At 42.9% G+C, this 18,074-nt stretch overlaps 3 protein-coding genes across 5 annotated transcripts in view; 1 reads left to right on the plus strand and 2 right to left on the minus strand.

Annotated features, from left to right (window-relative positions):
• The window catches only part of CREBBP (CREB binding protein), a 132,157-nt gene that overhangs the window by 57,591 nt on the left and 56,492 nt on the right, over window positions 1-18,074 (plus strand). For all 3 annotated transcript variants that reach the window (XM_058570167.1, XM_058570168.1, XM_058570166.1), the window contains exon 4: window positions 17,082-17,322. In XM_058570167.1, the coding sequence (XP_058426150.1) occupies window positions 17,082-17,322 (241 nt within the window). The remainder of the gene's footprint in view (window positions 1-17,081; window positions 17,323-18,074) is intronic.
• On the minus strand, window positions 2,763-4,497 carry LOC131422887 (leucine-rich repeat LGI family member 2-like). Its single transcript, XM_058570526.1, is given in 2 exon segments — window positions 2,763-4,091; window positions 4,093-4,497. Coding segments are annotated over 2 exon segments (1,698 nt in total). The 3' UTR covers window positions 2,763-2,798.
• Window positions 11,302-11,720, minus strand: LOC131422711 (large ribosomal subunit protein eL33-like). The gene has a single exon (XM_058570169.1). It carries the CDS (start codon window positions 11,663-11,665, stop codon window positions 11,333-11,335), a length of 333 nt encoding a protein of 110 aa, XP_058426152.1. The 5' UTR covers window positions 11,666-11,720; the 3' UTR covers window positions 11,302-11,332.

The raw sequence follows: 18,074 nt of genomic DNA on the forward strand, positions 1-18,074 counted from the left end.
TCTGTCTTCATGACATCTAACAGAAGTTAAACCAATTCTCTCCCTCCCTGTCTCTCCCTCTTTCTCCGTCTCTCTCCCTCCTTCTCCCTCCCTGTCTCTCTCTGTCTCTCACTTATCAGGATATCATAGTAAACTAAGGAAGTGTTTTGGTCTGTGGAGCTGACCACCACTTCCCCACAGGGGCACGTGTGGACTTTGTGAGAGATCCATAGCAGATGCCTTTGGAGGGCAAACTTGGAGTGACATCCTCGGACATTGACCTGGAGGACACAGGGCAGGCTCTGCCAGCATGTGTGTCTGTGAGGCAGCATGACCCAGTCACAGCCTTCGTGCTGTTGGGGTAGGAATGAGAGGGGACTGGCAGAGAAGAGGGACAGCCAGCACACGAAGTTGAGCTAACTTCTTTCTAAGTGCTTTCACGCCCTGTGTTTTATTCTTGCAACAGCCTCTTGAAAGACGTCATTACATGTCCTGTTTCACAGATGAGGAAATTGAGGGTCTAAGGGGTTTTGATTTGTTTGAGGCTGTGTAGCTTCCTGTCAGCCAAGCTCAGAGCTCTTTTTCATTATGCCTGGTGTCATGTTTCAGCAGCCCCAAGTCTGCTGGGAGTGCTTCACTAGCCTGTGCTTACATTGCTTATTTGCAATTCCTCAAACATGTTTTGTGGTCTTCCTTGAATTTTCTAAACTACATCTGGCCCCTCGGAATCTGTAGATTTTTGCACAGTGAGGGAAAGCAGTTACCGATAATCTAGGTATCTTTAATGAATAAAAGAAAAATATGAAGCCTTGATCTTATTTGCATTTTTTGTCATGCTTTGGGGAATAATCTTTTGAAGCCCAACTAAATTTGGTGTACCAAACAATTCGGCTCAGGACTCCGATGTCCAATCGCCTGGTGCTCTGGTTGAACTCTTCATGGAATGATTTAAGCCACTCAGTCATTGGCCAAGGGATTCTACTTTTCTCCTCTCCTAGTTTCTGGAAGATCCCGGTATCACTGGGCAGTGCTGAGAAAGAGAGGGGATATGGCCATCCCTTTAATTTGCCGCAGTAGTTGAACACCTTTTCTGGGCCCAGGTGCGCCTAGAATGCAGATGTGAGTGATGTAGAGCTCGCCCTTCTTTGTGAAATTGCAGGGAGATGGTGATGGAAGACAATTACAAAGCACAACTGCCCCAGCAGGTCAAGTAGCATGCAGTGGTTGGGGTTGACACAGAGACCTCCTTAGATGGAGCCCTCAGAGAAGGCCGCACCAAGAAGGGAGATTTAAGGGTAAGATCGGAAGGATGAGCAGAAGCCATGGAGACCCCAGAGCACTGGGAGAACATTGGCTTGTGTAGGAACTGGCAGAAGGCCAGTGGGAAAGGTGACTCTTGAGTGAGGGAAGAGCAGTGTGCCTGGATGTTAGGGGCTGAACAGGACCAGCTCAGGGAGGACTTGGGGTGGCAGAGAGGCCGTGGATGGCAGAGACCACTGCAGCGGTCTAGACTAGAGGAGACGGTGGCCTGTAGGTGGTTGATCACAGTGGGGACAGGAGACTAGATGAGGTTTGCCACTACAGTGGATGTGTGGGGTCACCATGTGAGGCAACTTGGTGGGTGGTGGAACCATTTACAGAGCTGGAGGAGGAGAAGACTTCGAGAGGGATGAGGAAGGAGTGATGAAGGGGAGAGCATTAGTAATCCACTTTAGATGTGTTTGTTTTGAAATACTTGTGAGATGTCTAGGTAGGAGTGTCAGGCAGGTGAGTGGGCCCACAAGTAGGGCAGCCGCCATCCATCTGAGAGCTGGTGCTAACTATTCTGCAGCAAGGGCTGTGGAGTGAGTGAGATCACTCAGCGAGAGCACAGGAAGAGAGACCAGGTGGAGGAGGAGCTGGCAAAGGGGACAACAAGGGAATGATGTCCCTAGAGCTGAGCGAGGAGGACGTTTGGACAGGAGGAAATGGTGGCTTTGGAGATGGTGAGTAAGATGAGGGCAGAAGAGCATCACAGGAATGTACAGGTAAACCTATGGGCCAATCTTTTTTCTTTTAAGTCAAGTAGTCCTAGAGACCTGCAAGTCATCGTGCTCTGTTGTTACCCTCCAGCATTCCCAGCTGTTGTTACCTCTGGGATGTGCTGTGGAAGCTCCAAACGATTCAGAACCCCTGTTGCAGACAGGGTCATTGTTGAGGGTGTGTGTATTCTCAGTACAATATTCAAAAGCAAATACCACATTTTCCTAAATTTCCAGATGTATCTCATTGCAGCTTTCTTTGGCCATTTTATTTGTACTTTAGAACTTTTCTATAGGCTTTTGAAGTTTGTTAGAGATTTCACCATATTATTTATTGTATTTTGCGATTCTAAGATGCACATTTTTTTCACGTTGCAGCATCTCTGAAATCTGGATGTATTTTTTTGTTTGTTTTGCTTTTTTTTTTGGTCTTTTTTTATTTCATTATAAGAGCTGTCCCATCTTATCCGATTTTCTCCTTCCTCATTAAAAACAAAAAAGCATATTACCTTCCTAGATGGTAAGAGTTAATGCTGTACTCTTTTCTCAGTAATTACAGGCTTTAAGACGTCTTTTTAAATGGGAGAATGGACATGTCATGCAGTTAGCCAATAAATGCAATCCCTGATTAAAATGTGAGTTCTAAAAGTTTGGAAACTTCTAACTATTTCTTCAGTGCATTTTTAATTTCGGAGCTCTGAATCTGGCTTCTCTTTAAGTTTTTTTCCTTGGTCCTCTCTCGCTATTGCTAGTGCTAGAGCTAGTGCTACATGTCTTTTAAATTCACCAATCACACCTTCACAAACTTAAGTCAACAACTATATGTTCAAAAATCTTTGTTTTCCCTTTGAAACTGGACGCAAAAAAGAAATCTCTCCTGTCAGTGGAGACAGCTGTGAAGGAACGAGGTGCTTGCACATAAATTTCCTTAAATTTTTTGAAGAGCTGCTTCTCTTTATCCCACTGGTAGATCTGGGAGAATGTATAGTCACTCCCCAGGGCCAGGTAGTGATTCTCTTTAAAAGAAAAGGGCTGTAAGGTCATGGCTCCTCGGGACGGAAGAGCCTGGATCTCCACAAACTGCTTACTGTTCCACCGCATGACCCTGGAGTCCCCGATGAAGCGGGTGAGCGAGAGGTAGAGGGCATTCTGCATTCTAAAGCTCTTCACGGCCAGCACGTCCTCCATGTTGGGGATATTGCTGTGGGGGACAAACTTCTTAGAGCTTTTATTCCACCGGAGGATGATGGGCACCTGGGAGCGGCTGGACAGGATCAGATGCGATTTTCCGTCTATATCGACAAACTCCGCATCTGTGTCCCTGAACCACTCGTGTAGAGACTGGTACGAGTAGAATCCTTTGCTGTTCCATTTATAAACTGTTGACAGACCAGCTTTAGAGCTGTCTGCAATGACAAAGAACGTCTCGTCCTCGATCTGAAACAGCTCAATGTCGTTGGGCTTGGAAATGCGAGAGACTTCTATGTCTTGGAATTTGACAGACTTGGTCCAGCTCTCATCGTATCTGTAAATGTGAGAGCCGCCAAAGAGCTGGGCCACCACCACAAAGACCTGCTCGTCGATGAGGATGGCCTTACAGCCCACGATGGACTGACCTGTAATGTTGTCATAGCTCCGGAAATTCATTTTGATGTGGTCCCACTCCAGCACCATGCAGTTCTCCATGCTGGGCTGAGCGATGGCCATGTACACGTCATTCTTGGAGTTGAACGTATCCACCGAAACCGACTGGTAGGGCAAAGTCTGATGAACAAAATCTGTAATTGTGCATTTGTAGTCAAAGCTGGTCACATCATTTAGCTTCTTTTCCTGATATTCTGGTGAACCAATACAGAGCACATCAGAAACGGTGGAATTTGTCATCTTCAACCACAGATACAACCACTTGGCTTTGCAGTCACATTCAAATTTATTGCCCCTTAAATCTAGTTCAATCAGGGAGTCTAAATCACTGAAGACATCCCGTGGGAGGGCTTTGATGTGGTTATTGGCCAAAGAGAGTTGAGTCAGGTCACGGAGGCCACGAAAGGCATTTCTTGAAATGGTTTCTATTTTGTTCCCTTCAATGAACCAGGTACTCGAGATGAAAAAGTCCAGCAAAAGCATCATCCCGGATGGCTGTAAATGAGTTAGAATTCAGCAATAGCAGCTGCAGGGAAGGCAGATGGGAAAACATTCGGTCCTTGATTTCCGAAAACGTTCCATTTACCAGGCTCAGGGAGCTGATGTCGCCTGGCACGGTCCTGGGCACCCAGGCAGAGCCCACGCAGATGATGGACTCCTTGGTACAGCTGCAAGTGGCGGGGCAGCGCGCCAGCCGCCTCACCTGCGTGCTCGGCGGGATGAGGCACGCGGCGCTCAGCAGCAGCAGCAGCCCCAGCGCCCGCCGCCGCGCCGCGCGCTCGGACCCTGCGCCGCCGCTGGCGAGGACAAGGGCGCCACGGGTGTGGGAGGCCGAGCCGCAGCCGAGCAGCATGCTGGCCGGCGCCCCCCGACCCGCGCCCGGGCTGCTGGGCGGCCGCCGCACTTGCGCCCGCCTGACATCAGCACTCGCGCCCGCAGCCCGCTCTGGCCAATGACTCAGGATGTGTTTTAGAAGAATCGAGCTTTAGATCTAATAAAATACAGTATATGTGCTATTTTACATATTCATAACTTGAAATAATGAATGACATAACTATTAAATATATATATTCACTATACAGTTTTCCAGGACAGCTTACGTAGATGTAAGAATTTTTAAATTATTTAAAATTTTACTGACAAAGGAACAGGAGCAGGTTTTAAGGGGGAAGAGGTTGGGTCATCTTTCTGTGGACTGGAATTGAGGTCTGCGTGGGCCATCTTGAAAGAGGGGTGTGCACAAGAGTGTGTGGGGAGGGAGAGATGTTCCAGGACAGTCCTGGTGACATTGTCCTTCTTGCTTAAGCTTTGGATTGGGCTTTCTGCCATTTTCACCTAAAAAAGTCATAACACACAGAGTGAGGGAGCGTTTGCAGGAAGGAGGGAAACTCAGATGTCAGCTGAGACCAGATTTGTCAATTAGGTCATTGCTGACCTTCACAACAGTTCCGGGATTGTTTGTTTTGTTTTTTGGTGAGGAAGATTAGCCCTGAGCTAACATCTGTGCCCATCTTGCTCTAGTTTATGTGGGACACTGCCACAGCATGGCTTGATAAGTGGTGTATAGGTCCACGCACGGGATCCAAACCTGCAAACCAGGCCGGCCCCTGGGGATTGTTTTTAAAGGAGCATTGTTTAGAAGTGGGACACATCTTGGGCTTATCTAATCTGAGAAAAGTTTGGTGACCAAAGGGGCCTCATCAGCAGGTTCTCCCATGGAGTCTCCTATGGGGCTCCCTGACGTGGACTCCTGCAAGGGTTATCTCTAATAGGAAGTTCATATGTGATTTTTTTTTTTTGAGAAAAACTAAGGACTACATGTGGAGACTTCATTCTTAAAGTTGTGAGCAGGAGATTCATCAGGAGTGCTGCTTATTTACAGTTGCTCATGAGAGTGGTGTGAGGATTCCTGTCAGTCGTGTGTCAGAATTTTGAAATGGAAGCTTTGGATGAGGCCCCCAGGCAGCTGCTGATGCAGGTCTCTAAACGGAAGGAAAGTATGGCTGTTGGAGGACTGTTCCTGTGGGCGAGGGTTGTGGAATTGTCCTCTCTGTCCTGCCGGAATAACAGCTAAGACAGTGCCGTTGGCAGCATGTGGGTGGTGAGCCAGCGGCCGTGGACCTTGCAGGACTTGCTGTGTGTCTTGGAGTTAGTTCTGGCCACATCAGAGTCACTGGTTTCCTGTCCCCCCGCCCCCCAACCCCCACCCCACCCCTGCCATCCTCCTGGTTCAGAATCTCTTAGAGGAAGGATGAGGAATCTGTTTTTGTGGTCACTATTATTTGTGAAAATTCAGTTTTTCTCTTTTTCAGTTTTCCAGTGTGTGCCACCTAATTCCCTCTAAGGCAGTTCAGGATAGTTGCCAACTAGATGGGCTTGTTGTTCTTTCTCGTACATTGGCATCTGCAGTTGTAAACAAGCTCCCCCAAGTGACTCTGATGTAAAATAAAGTTTTCAAGAGCGACTGTGCACTGCAGAGTCAGTGACCTGGTTCCCAGCTGTCCCGCTGTGGAGTGGGTTCACTTTGTTGGTCTTTGTGTCCACCTCAGTACGGCAGAAGGCTTTCATATCCCCTCCCCCATTTGTCTTACTTTCTCATAATTTTCTGTCCCCTGTATCCAGTTTCTGATCGCTGAGGGATCAAGACTTCAACTGACTGAGCAGGGTTAAGCCTCATGCACCCGAGGGGTTCCCTGCAGAGATGCTCATGTTCCCATAACATTGTACACTAGCTCCTTGTCCTTCACAAGCAGGAATTTAAAATCACCGGTTGTCTACTATTTCCTCTACCCTAGGAGTAAGGAGAGCACTTCTGTCATTCTTATGGGAACGAGTGAGTAGTCATGTCAGCTCTTCACCACGAGAGCAGTTTCTGTAGGAAGTCACTCCAGGGCTATGAATTATGCCTCAATAAGTGAATTGGAAAACATGGGGAAAAGCTGGGAAGTAAGCGTTTGTCTCTAATCATTAGTAATCCAAGTGTTGGTGTATTTTTAGGAGTTTACATCTGTTACTCTACTCTTATGCCTCCACCTGTGTCTTGAGGACCTCTGAGAAAATTTGTATGTGGGGCCTTCGAAGAATAACTTTTAGTCTGAAATTCTTATCAGTAGCTATATAAATCCTTTCTACTGTTGAAACTCATCCTCTTTTGTTTTGGTAATAAATATCAGCTGGGAAACATAGCCTAAGCACAAAGTATGATATGTTGCAAGTATCAGGAAACTATAAATTGAGAAAAATTAACAAAGTCCTTTGATATCAGGTGTAACCGTAGGTTTGGCAAGTACTCAGTCAGGGTCATTTAACTTGCCAGTATGGGTTTTCATTAACCAAGAGTGTGTTTTCTAGGGCCGGCCCCGTGGCTTAGCGGTTAAGTGCGTGTGCTCCGCTACTGGCAGCCCGGGTTCGGATCCCGGGCGCACACCGACGCACCGCTTCTCCGGCCATGCTGAGGCCACGTCCCACATAGAACAACTAGAAGGATGTGCAGCTGTGACATACAACTATCTACTGGGGCTTTGGGGGGCGGGAAAAAGGAGGAGGATTGGCAATAGATGTTAGCTCAGAGCTGGTCTTCCTCAGCGAAATGAGGAGGATTAGCACAGATGTTAGCTCAGGGCTGATCTTCCTCACACACAAAAAAAGAGTGTGTTTTCTAGAGTCCAGTTGGTATAGCCCTTTCTTCAATGAAACCTTCTAGGCGGAAGCATCAATTATTTCCAGAGACATTCCGCTCTTTCACTTCATGTAAAGTACAGACTGAGTAGAAAGATTCTTCATGTCTCAACAAGCTGTGCTGCATACCTACTAACAAATTGCGGTGAGACTTCTGCCCGCCTGTTAGCAGCAAATAATCCTGGGGATATTTACCAGGCATTTGTGAGAAATGACGTGACCGTTAGAAGACCTCAGTAGATAGCACATTTAATGGTCTGGATGGGGACAGATGTGAATACAGTACTTGACCGCATTTGAAGAGTCATGAACACAGCCGTAATCACCAAACTTCCTTTTACCTTTTCCACAGTCATATGAAATGGCCCTAAGGCTCAAGCCACCAAAAACCAATTTGTCGGTCAGATGATTAATTTGCCAAGTTATCAAAAACTTACTGTAATAAATATCCTTGAAGAATATGTTTATATATATTGACAGTATTCAAGAAGAATATTCCTTAAAGTTTTTAGTAAATTGGTAATTCTTGTGAACTGGTCATTTGGTGAATGGGCCTGATGCCGTTCAAAGTCCCTTAACTCAGTTGAGACCTGCTGGTCTGGTCAGCCTGTCGCCTTGGCTGTCAGAATCGATCCAGGACCTTCTACCTTTAAGGGTGTCCTTGTGCAGGTAGCCACTCCCTCCTTGGCAGACTGACTCTGCATTTTGGAAAGAGTGACCTTGGGGCAGGGGAGAGAGTAGAGGGTCTGTCCAGTTGTCAGTCCTGGCTTTCTTTGTCCTCTGGCTCGTCCATTGACTTAGCCATTTGTTTTCTGCTGTAAAATCACAGTGTTTCTGATTTGCAAGATTACTTAGAAATCATTTGGGCCCAGCATGCTCATTTTAAATTATTTTCCTCTTGACTTTAAATCTTATATTGTAAAGTAATCTTTATGTTTTTTTAAATCAGTAAACACCAAGGAAAAAGAAGAAAACACATGAAACCTGATTCAATCTATCTAAACAGCTATGTTCTGTTTCTTGCCAGTTGATCTTGATCATCTCAAAGGTGATTATCACTTCTTCCCAGTTTGATAGCTGTGTGCATTTAATGAGCATTTTCTTTATTTTATGACTTCAAAGCTTTGCGTACCCAGCTGTTCTAGGGTCCTTCTGGGAGAATCAAAACAAGCAAATATTGCAGAGCAATCCCTTGTCCCACCTGTTCACCTTGGTGTTATTTTCTGACTTCAAGTGGATGTTGGGGAGAAGTAAAGTTTCCAGGTGGGCCAGGGCAAGGATGTCAGAGGAGTGTGGGTCTAGACCCCCATCGGTGATGTGAAAGGTTTGGGCCAGGTTGATCTGAAGGTCCATCTCCAGGAATCCCAGCCCGACGTGCATTTGGAGCAGTGGTTGTGTGGTGGGAGGAAGCACTTTCATCCTCTGTTCTGTCTTGGTCAGTTTCTGCTTCTTACTGTTTGCACTACAGAGTCCTTTGCAGACTTCATAACCTATTCTTGGACACTTAATGAAAAATGACTTATTTTTCTAGGAAGAATGCCAGGATAAACTTTATTATATGTACTTCTTGTGCACATCTGTGATTATATCCTTAGGCTAGAAATATGGGGCATATAGAAAAATGCAGTTGGTGCTGATTAGTCAAATCTACATAACAATAACAATCCAAGTAAAAATACATGTTAGAGTTCCTAAAAAAGTTAAGAAATACCGGAGTAAATGTGGAAGGTTTGCCTTTCAAGGTGTTTTGATGGGCAGAGGTGTAAATGATGATTGAGTTATGGTGACAAGTGATACATGCAAAGAGCATGTGGCCAAATCTAGCAAAGACTGGAGTTGAGGGAGCAGGCTGTACTGCCCATAGCTGCTGGGTCCATGCGTTTTGTGCTCACTGCTGTTACTCGTGGCTCAAAATGTTAACATGTCACGCGAGGGTGTTCATGATTGAACCACTGTGACTCCCACACCATGCTAACCTCCTCCTTCTGTGATTAGGAATTGCATGTGAGCTGATTCGAGTTCCAGAAATGCATATTGCATATATTTTAAGGCTTTTGGTGGATACTGTTATATTGCCTTGCAACAAAAGCCACATACCAGGTCATCAGTATTAAATGATGCTCCCAAGGCTGGGGGTTATCATTCTGTCCTTTGGTAGGAGAAAATGGTATCTCATTATATTGATTTTCATTTCTTTGATTACTGGTAAGAATTAAAGTACTTATGTTTAGAGGCATACGCATTTCTTTTTTGAGTCATTTAGTTCCGGTCCTTTGCCAGTTTTTCTGTCAGCTTCTCTTATAACACTTTATAAAGCAAGGTGGTCAGCCCTCTGTTAAGGTAGGCGGCAGAGAGGTTAAGGGTGGGACTTTATTGCTAGACCACCCAATTTACCACCACTGAGCGTGCCACCTGGGCGAGGTGCACCTCTCTGGGCCTCAGTTACTTCCCCTGTAAGGCGGGCTGCCCCGAGCTAGTTCCTCCCTTGGGGATTGGGTCTTAAGTGAGCTGCTGCTTGTTGGGCACTGAACACAGAACCTGGCATGAAGGACTTGAGAAATAAAGACTGGTGAAGAGGAGGAGAAGAAATGATACCTGCATTATTATTTGCTTTGTCCTTTGTGTTTCAAATATTTTTTCCTAGTTTGTTGATTGCTTATACATTTGTTCCTAGCGGTTTTGGTCCTGGAGAGATTATAAGTTGTTCTGTGGGCTGTCCTCTCATGCTAACTTTTATGGCACGGCCCACCACTGCCTCAGAATCACCTGAGGGCCTTTTTCTCTTAAATGTTTTGTTTTATTCTCACTGTAAAAGTATATACACATTCATTTTGGAGAATCTGGAAAAAATATAAAGGTAAAAATAATAAAGCACCCCCTATGGAACTTTAACAAATAGAAATGCTTCTGGCTCTGCCCCAGATTTGTGAGTCCTAGTCTCTGGGAGGAGGAATGAGGAATCTGTATTGAAGCGGTTTTCCTGGGGATCTTAGGAACCACTGCTTTATATTTTCTTCAAGGAATGCTATTTACCACCTTTATGTTACAAAACATCATAATTACCTTCTAGTACCTTTACAGTTTTATTTTTTATAGTTAATTCTTTATCATTTTCTACTGATTCTTCTGATATCTTTTTTCCCCAAAGTGGAATGTTTTTTGGTTATAAAAATAGTAGATGTGTGTTGTAAAACATTCAAACAGTTATAAACATAATCCCACCCCTGCCTAGAGATAACTACCTACCAGATAATCTTCACAAGGTTTTTCTAAGAACAGGTACAAACATATAAAGTTAATAAGGAAAAACTGAGTGACCTTACGGTGCTATTCTATAACTTTATTTTTTAGCTTAATATGTTGTAGGCAACTTTTCATGAAAGCATAAAGGTCTATATTATTGTTATTATTATTATTATTACTATTAGCCTCAAATAACAGTCACTTTATTATATCGCAGTTTTTTGCGGGTCAAGAATTTGGGCTGGACTCAGCTGGGCCATTCTTCTGCTTCACGTGGCTTTGACTGGGGTCGCTTGAGGTCTGCTTTATTTTTCATGACTACATATTATTTCATTAGGTCTGAAGCCATAATTTGCTTAATTAGTTCACCTTTGATGGGCATTCAGGAGTTTCTGGGTTTGATAATTTAATCAAGGTGTGATGCTTGTCTTTGCATATACATTTTATCATAAGCACTAGTCCAGTTAGTTCTCTAATAATAAATTATAAGAAGTGGAACTACTAGATGAAAAGAAATGCACGTTTTTCTTTTTGATACATGTTGCCTTCCAAAGTCATACTAAATTGCATTATCACCAAAGTGCCTGAGAATTGCTGTTTCTCTACACCCTCATCAATACCAGTTGTTATATTTTTATCTTGGTCATATTGATAGGTGAAAAGTGCCTCTTTGTTTTAATTTCATTTCTTTGATGATTAGTGAGATAGAACTTTTTTTTTAAATTTTTTTAACAAATCCAGTTTTATTTATTTACTTTTCAATAAGTTTAAATCCTTGAAGGGTATGGCATCACATGGATTCTGTGTCCAATGGCCTTAGCAGGAAGGTTGCCTTTGAATTTGGCACGAACCATGCCGCTGTTTCCATGAGCACAAGTTACCTTTCCCCACATTACTCTGGTTTTGTTAGGTTTGCCACCAGGAGTCACTATGTTGTTCTTTGCTTTGTACACATGAGCACATCTCTTACCTAGATAGAATTCAGTTTCATCTCGAGCATAAACACCTTCAATTTTAAGAAGGGCTGTGTGCTTTCTATAGTTCCGGAGACCCTGCTTATAGCCGGCAAAAATGGCCTTGGACCACGGCCTTCCAGACATACTCGTCGTTTTAGAAGTCCTGTCTCCAGCAGGTGGGAACACCCGTGCTCCGGGCGTCAGGGTACCAGCACCATCAGTCCCACATCTCCTTCATCCTATTCTCTCTGTTGCTGGAATCCATAGAAAAAACTGACTGGCAGAGCCTCCGATCTGCACCAGTGCCTAGCCGAGGCATATGGTTGAGCCCATCCCAGTTATTTGCCCCCAAAGTTCAGCAGTAGGAGCTTCCGTTGAGATAGAACTTTTTTTAAAACAGCTTGATTGAGATATAATTCGTATACCATACAAGTCCCCTCTTTAAAATGCACAATTCGGGCCGGCCCCGTGGCTTAGCGGTTAAGTGCGCGCGCACTGATGCACCGCTTCTCCGGCCATGCTGAGGCCGCGTCCCACATACAGCAACTAGAAGGATGTGCAGCTATGACATACAACTATCTACTGGGGCTTTGGGGGGAAAAAAAAAAGGAGGAGGATTGGCAATAGATGTTAGCTCAGAGCCGGTCTTCCTCAGCAAAAACAGGAGGATGTTAGCTCAGGGCTGATCTTCCTCACAAAAAAATAAATAAATAAAAATAATAAAATGCACAATTCATGGTATTTAGTATATTGTGCAACCATCACCAGACAATTTTAGAACATTTTCATCATCCCAGAAAACAAACCCTGTACCAATAGCAGTATTCCCCATTTCTCCTGAACCCTCAGCTGGAGACAGCCGCTAATCTGTTTTCTGCCCCTATGGATTTACCTATTCTGGACATTTCATAGAAATGGAATTATACAATATGTGGTCTTTTGTGATTGAATGTTTTCACTTAGCATAATGTTTTCAAAGTTAATCCATATTGTAGCATGTATCAGTACTTCCTTTTTATGACTGAATAATATTCCATTTTGGATCTATCGTGTTTGTTCATCCATTTATCAGTTGATGGGCATTTGAGTTGTTTCCGCTTTTTGGCAATTATGAATAATGCTGCTGTGAACATTTGTGTATACGTTTTTGTGTGAACATATGTTTTCAGTTCTCTTGGGAATATACTTACGAGTGGAATTGCTGGGTCATATGGTAACTTTAGGTTTAACCTTTTGAGGAACCGCCAGACTGTTTTCCGAAGTGGCTGCACCATTTGGCATATTCCCACCAGTAGCGTATGAGGAGTCCAATTTTTCCACATGCTCACCAACACTTGTTGCTGTCTGGGTTTTTTTTTTGTTTTATTATTGTAGCCCTCCTGGTGGGTGTGAAATAGTGTCTCATTGTGGTTCAGATTTGCATTTCCCTAATGGCTAATGGTGTTGAGCATCTTTTCATGTGCTTATTGATCATTTGTATATCTTCTTTGGGAAAATGTCTGTTCAGATCCTTTGCCCATTTTTAAATTAGGTTGTCTTTTTATCATTGAGCTGTAAGAGTTCTTCATATGTTTTAGATACAAGTCCCTTATTGCATCTGTGATTTGTAAACATTTTCTCCCATTCTTTGGGTTGTCTTTCACTTTCTTGATGATGTCCTTTGAAGCATAACAGTTTTTAATTTTAATAAAGTCAAATTTATCTTTTTTGTTATTGCTGTTTGTACTTTTGGTGACATATCTAAGAAGCCATTGCCTAATCCAAGGTCACAAAGGTTTACTTCTATGATTTTTTTCCAAAGAGTTTATAGTTTTAGCTCTCACATTTAGGTCTTTGATTCATTTTGAGCAATTTTTTGAGTATGACATGGAGAAGGGGTCCACCTTCATTCTTTTGCATATGGATATCTAGTTGTCCTATCCTTTTCATTGCCGTTAGTTAAAAAGACTATTCTTCCTCCATTGAGTTGTCTTGGCACCGAGGTATAGAACATTTTTAATGTTTGTTGTTTATTTGTATTCTTTTCTGTGGTATTTCTACCGTTTTTGCCCGACTTTTTAGTGGAGTAGTATCTTTTATTATTGTTTTTTCCCCTAAGAACTCTTTGTTAATAAGAAGTGCCACAACCTTTTTGGAAAACAACTTGGCAACATATATTAGGAGCTTGAAGAATGGTCCTATCTTTTGACTCAGTATTTCTTCTCAAAAACAACCATTTTTCTCTGTTTTTCACTTTTTAAACTTGACTCTTATGTCTTTATGTTAAGAAGTTTGTCTTATCCTCATTCTGAAAATATTATTTTTTTCTAGTATTTTTATCCATTTAATCTATTTTTATTCACTTTAATTCATCTGGAATTTATTTTTATATTTTAAGGTGTTAGAGGGATCAAAGATTGTCACCACTACCCTCCAATTTGAAACACCACCTTGATGATACACTAATTTAGTATGTACATGTGTCTTTTTCTGGACTTGTGTCAAGAAATCTATAGCTTTATAGTTTTGGTATCTGGCAAGATAGATACCCCTTTTATTCTTACTGTTTTTCAGAATTTTCTTGGCTTCTTGCAAAAAGAAAATTGCACAAAATTTATACATTACTTTTGGGGGAATTTACAACACTACAGTTTTTGTTCCGTATGTTTAAAGGGAGGTTCTTGTCTAAGCACTTTTCTTCTATTCTCGGTGCCTGCCTGGGCAGTGGAGACTGAGCAGGGAAGTTGGTAGAGTCTGAAGGGTGCTTCTCACATAAATTTCAGGCCCTTTCATCTCATTGAATACCAATCTGGGAGAGGAGGAAGTTAAATGCCCCCTGAGTCTGTAAGCACTTTGCACACTGGACTAGCCCTGTACAAGTAAATGGATTACGTGGAGAGGGCCAAGCACAGGGACATGAGACAGACATGTTCTGTTCCATTTTGCCGTTGACTCAGCTTTACCCTCCAGTTTGCTTTTGAGCACATGTAAACAAATGTGTAGAGCTCATTAAGTGTCTACAGATAGACAAATAATAGACCAGGTTTTAAGTGTGCCGTGTTGTTTCCAGCCACACTATTTCTGCATGTGGAGGTTTCGACATGTGGTCAAGTATAGTTCCAAAGGTGCTATTAAGAACATCCCAAATGAGAAGCAGTGTGTTAATTTTCAGTAACTTAAAGACAGTCAGTTTATAATAGTTGTAAGGTTAGGATTTTTACGTGATTTATTTTTTTGTATGTAGCATTTCTGTACTTTAAGAAGCAGCAGGACAGGGCCGGCCCCGTGGCTTAGCGGTTAAGTGCGCGCGCTCCGCTGCTGGTGGCCTGGGTTCGGATCCCGGGCGTGCACCCGCGCGCCGCTTCTCCGGCCATGCTGAGGCCACGTCCCACATACAGCGACTGGAGGGATGTGCAGCTATGACACACAACTATCTACTGGGGCTTTGGGGGAAAAAAAATAAATAACTAAAATAAAAAAAAAAAAAGCAGCGGCAGGACGACAGCTGGCTTGGTGTCTTTGACAAGTCAGTGTCATGAGAAAATAAAGGGGGATGGTGGCAGTAAGTGAAGAACCTTAAAAGCAACAACCAAATGTGGGATGTGGGCCTCAGTTGGGTCCTAATTTCTTCAAACCAGCTCTAAAAGACAGTTTTTGGACAACTAGAGAAATGTGTATATGGACTAGGTATTAACGGATATTAAAGAATTATCGTTCATTTTGTTAGGTGTGACAATGGTGTCCTTTCCTCTCTGCTCTTCTGTGTTTGAAATTTTCGTATAGGCAAAAGAAAGAGACCTAAACAAGGGTCATCTTACATTTCTCATGTTCTTCCATATCTCCATTCCTGTTGATTTCTGGTTGGACTTTCTAGTCCGTGGGAATAAGCTGATTCAGGAGGAGACTTTTAACGTGGATACTTGAATGCTCCTGGGGGCATAGTCAAAGGCTGTTTGTTTATTGAAGCTTTGTTTTAAATTGCAAGAAAAGGGGAGATATAGTGTATGCCAGCAATGGGGGACTGGATAAATGAATGTACAGCCACACCTTCATTACAAATCCTGCTGTCACGCTGTCTGAGACAACTGATGGTATGGGACAGACCCTGGAGTAAATACCAGGATGTGATAGAAGACTAGTGATTACAGTTCGTACGTATGCGTATACATAGAGAAGAAGACTGAAAGAAGAAAAACCTATCAACGCTTTAATAGTGGACTCCTAGATATTGGGATTTCAGGTGTTAGTTATTTCTTAGTAGTTTTGTTGCTTTCCAAATTTTCTACAGCATGCATGTATTACTTTTATAATCAGGAAAAGGCAATGTAAGGAGAAGAGGCTGTTGTCTCCTAGGATTTCAGTACTTCTCCAGTCAGGATGCTCTGCCTCTCACTGAGAACTTTGCTTTTGCTTCCAGGAGTTGTACTCCTGAGTGAAGCCATGCAGCTTTTCTGCACACTTATTTTCTAAGTTCTCATAGAGATAAAACCAAAACAGAAAACCTTTTAACTTTTTAAAAATGAGCTTTAGCTCATTAAGAAGTATTTTTATACTTTTCTCCTAATCGCAAGTACAGTTTTGATTCTTAATTTGAAGAAGCAGAGCGGTGGTAAACTTTAGAGGAGGCAGTGAGTGTGGTGAAATGAAGCTGGGAGTATTCGAGTGTTGGAGCATTAGAGAAGATTAGAAATCTCTGAACCATGGATTTTATTATTGCACATTAGGAACATTACATTTCTCTTATTTCATAAGTTTCTTTAGTAAGTTTGTCTGAAGAATGTTGGTGGTTTGTAAAGAAGAAGAAGACTCCACAGGTCATCTTTTCCATTTTCTTTGCAATTGAGAGGTATAGTTGGTCTGGCTTGTTATTTTGAAAAAGCGAAAGCAACTAAACTCTATTTCTGTATCTTTAGCAGATAATGAAATACTTTTTGAAAAAAATTGTCAGATATCTGACTGGAAGTTTTAATGGGAGGGAAAGCATTTCATAAGCATTAACAATTGTACTGGATGGTCGTAGTAAAGATAAGTGTCATATTGTTCTTTCAGGAGAGATAATGAATGCTGTGAGTATTGTCCTCCTGGTCACAATGAAATCCAAAGGGTGGCTCCGATTCTCCTGCCGCATCGGATATTTGCAGTGGGTTGTGATTGGGCAGGTCTCAGCAGTCTTTTTAATTAGGTTGAATCATATGAAATTGCCAGTGTTGGGCCATTTGGACCTACAAAAACAACAGTTTCATATGGTTCAACCTAATATAATACACAGCTTTTCCTGCACTTGTATATATTGTAGAGTTGGGTTTTGGTTACTATAGCTAACAATAAGTGTCATTTTCTTACTCCAAGATAACCATACACTAGTGGACTTTAATCAGCCTTGCTTCTGAGTTGGTTTATTTCTGCCCTTCTGGATCTTCCTGAAAGTCCCTGGTAAATTAAAGAGAACCACACCAGCTGCCTTCTCTCTGTGGTCAATATTATCTGTCAGCTTTAACCTTAGTTTGAAAAATAATTAATGAACATGAATTGGAACTCTGCAAGCTTATTAAAATATTTTTGTTAATTTGTTTTATTTTAGTCTCAGATGCAAACATCAGTGGGAATTGTACCCACACAAGCAATTGCGACGGGCCCCACTGCAGATCCTGAAAAACGCAAACTGATACAGCAGCAGCTGGTTCTACTGCTTCACGCTCATAAATGTCAGAGACGAGAACAAGCAAACGGAGAGGTTCGGGCCTGCTCTCTCCCACATTGTCGAACCATGAAAAATGTTCTGAATCACATGACACATTGTCAGGCTGGGAAAGCCTGTCAAGGTAAGTGCCATTTTCTGAAATCCCAGTGGCAGAGCTTAGGATAGAATTTGTCTTTGTTATTCTTAGGCAGATCTTTTAATTAATAAGGTTAATTAATAAGGTTAATAAGGTTTCTGCAACCTACATGCCCACATAATGACCAGTCAAATGCCACTGGAACACTTACCTGCTGAGGAGAAAGGCAATGTGGTTTTATAATATTCTGTGCACTTCTACTGGATAAGGCTGTGCCCTGCATTTCTTCTTTTCCTCCTTCCTCTGTCACGGAAGACATTTGTCACTTCTTGAGCACTGTCTTCATCGTAAGTGTCTGGATCATGGTTTTCTTTTGGGCAATGTAGCACAAGCAGATGCACGCCCACGCCCTGCCCTAAACCTAGAGTGTCTTCCTTGTAGTCGTTTCATGCGTTCAAGTGGCCAGGGGCCCGCTGTCTTTCCTCCACCCTTTCATCTTGAGGCTCATCAGAGCACCAGCCAAGTTGTCCTGGGCGACTGTCCGTGCGCACTGTCTCATCCATGCCTCCTCCATCCTTCCCCTCGAGGAGGGGGTGAATCAGGCACATCATGTGCCACCCTTGCCCCTCTTCTATGGCAGGCACCTCGATTCTGCTGAAGAAAGTGTTTCTTCTAACAACTGGACTGTCCTTTAATGTTTATCCTCTTTCCTTCTCTTCTTACTTGTGCTTCTAAACCTTGGAGAGACTCTCTCCCTGATCTCCCTCTCTCCCTTTGTGACATTTGTGAGTCCCCAG

The sequence above is a fragment of the Diceros bicornis genome, chromosome 26 (assembly GCF_020826845.1).
Source record: "Diceros bicornis minor isolate mBicDic1 chromosome 26, mDicBic1.mat.cur, whole genome shotgun sequence".
Classification (NCBI taxonomy): Eukaryota; Metazoa; Chordata; class Mammalia; order Perissodactyla; family Rhinocerotidae; genus Diceros; species Diceros bicornis.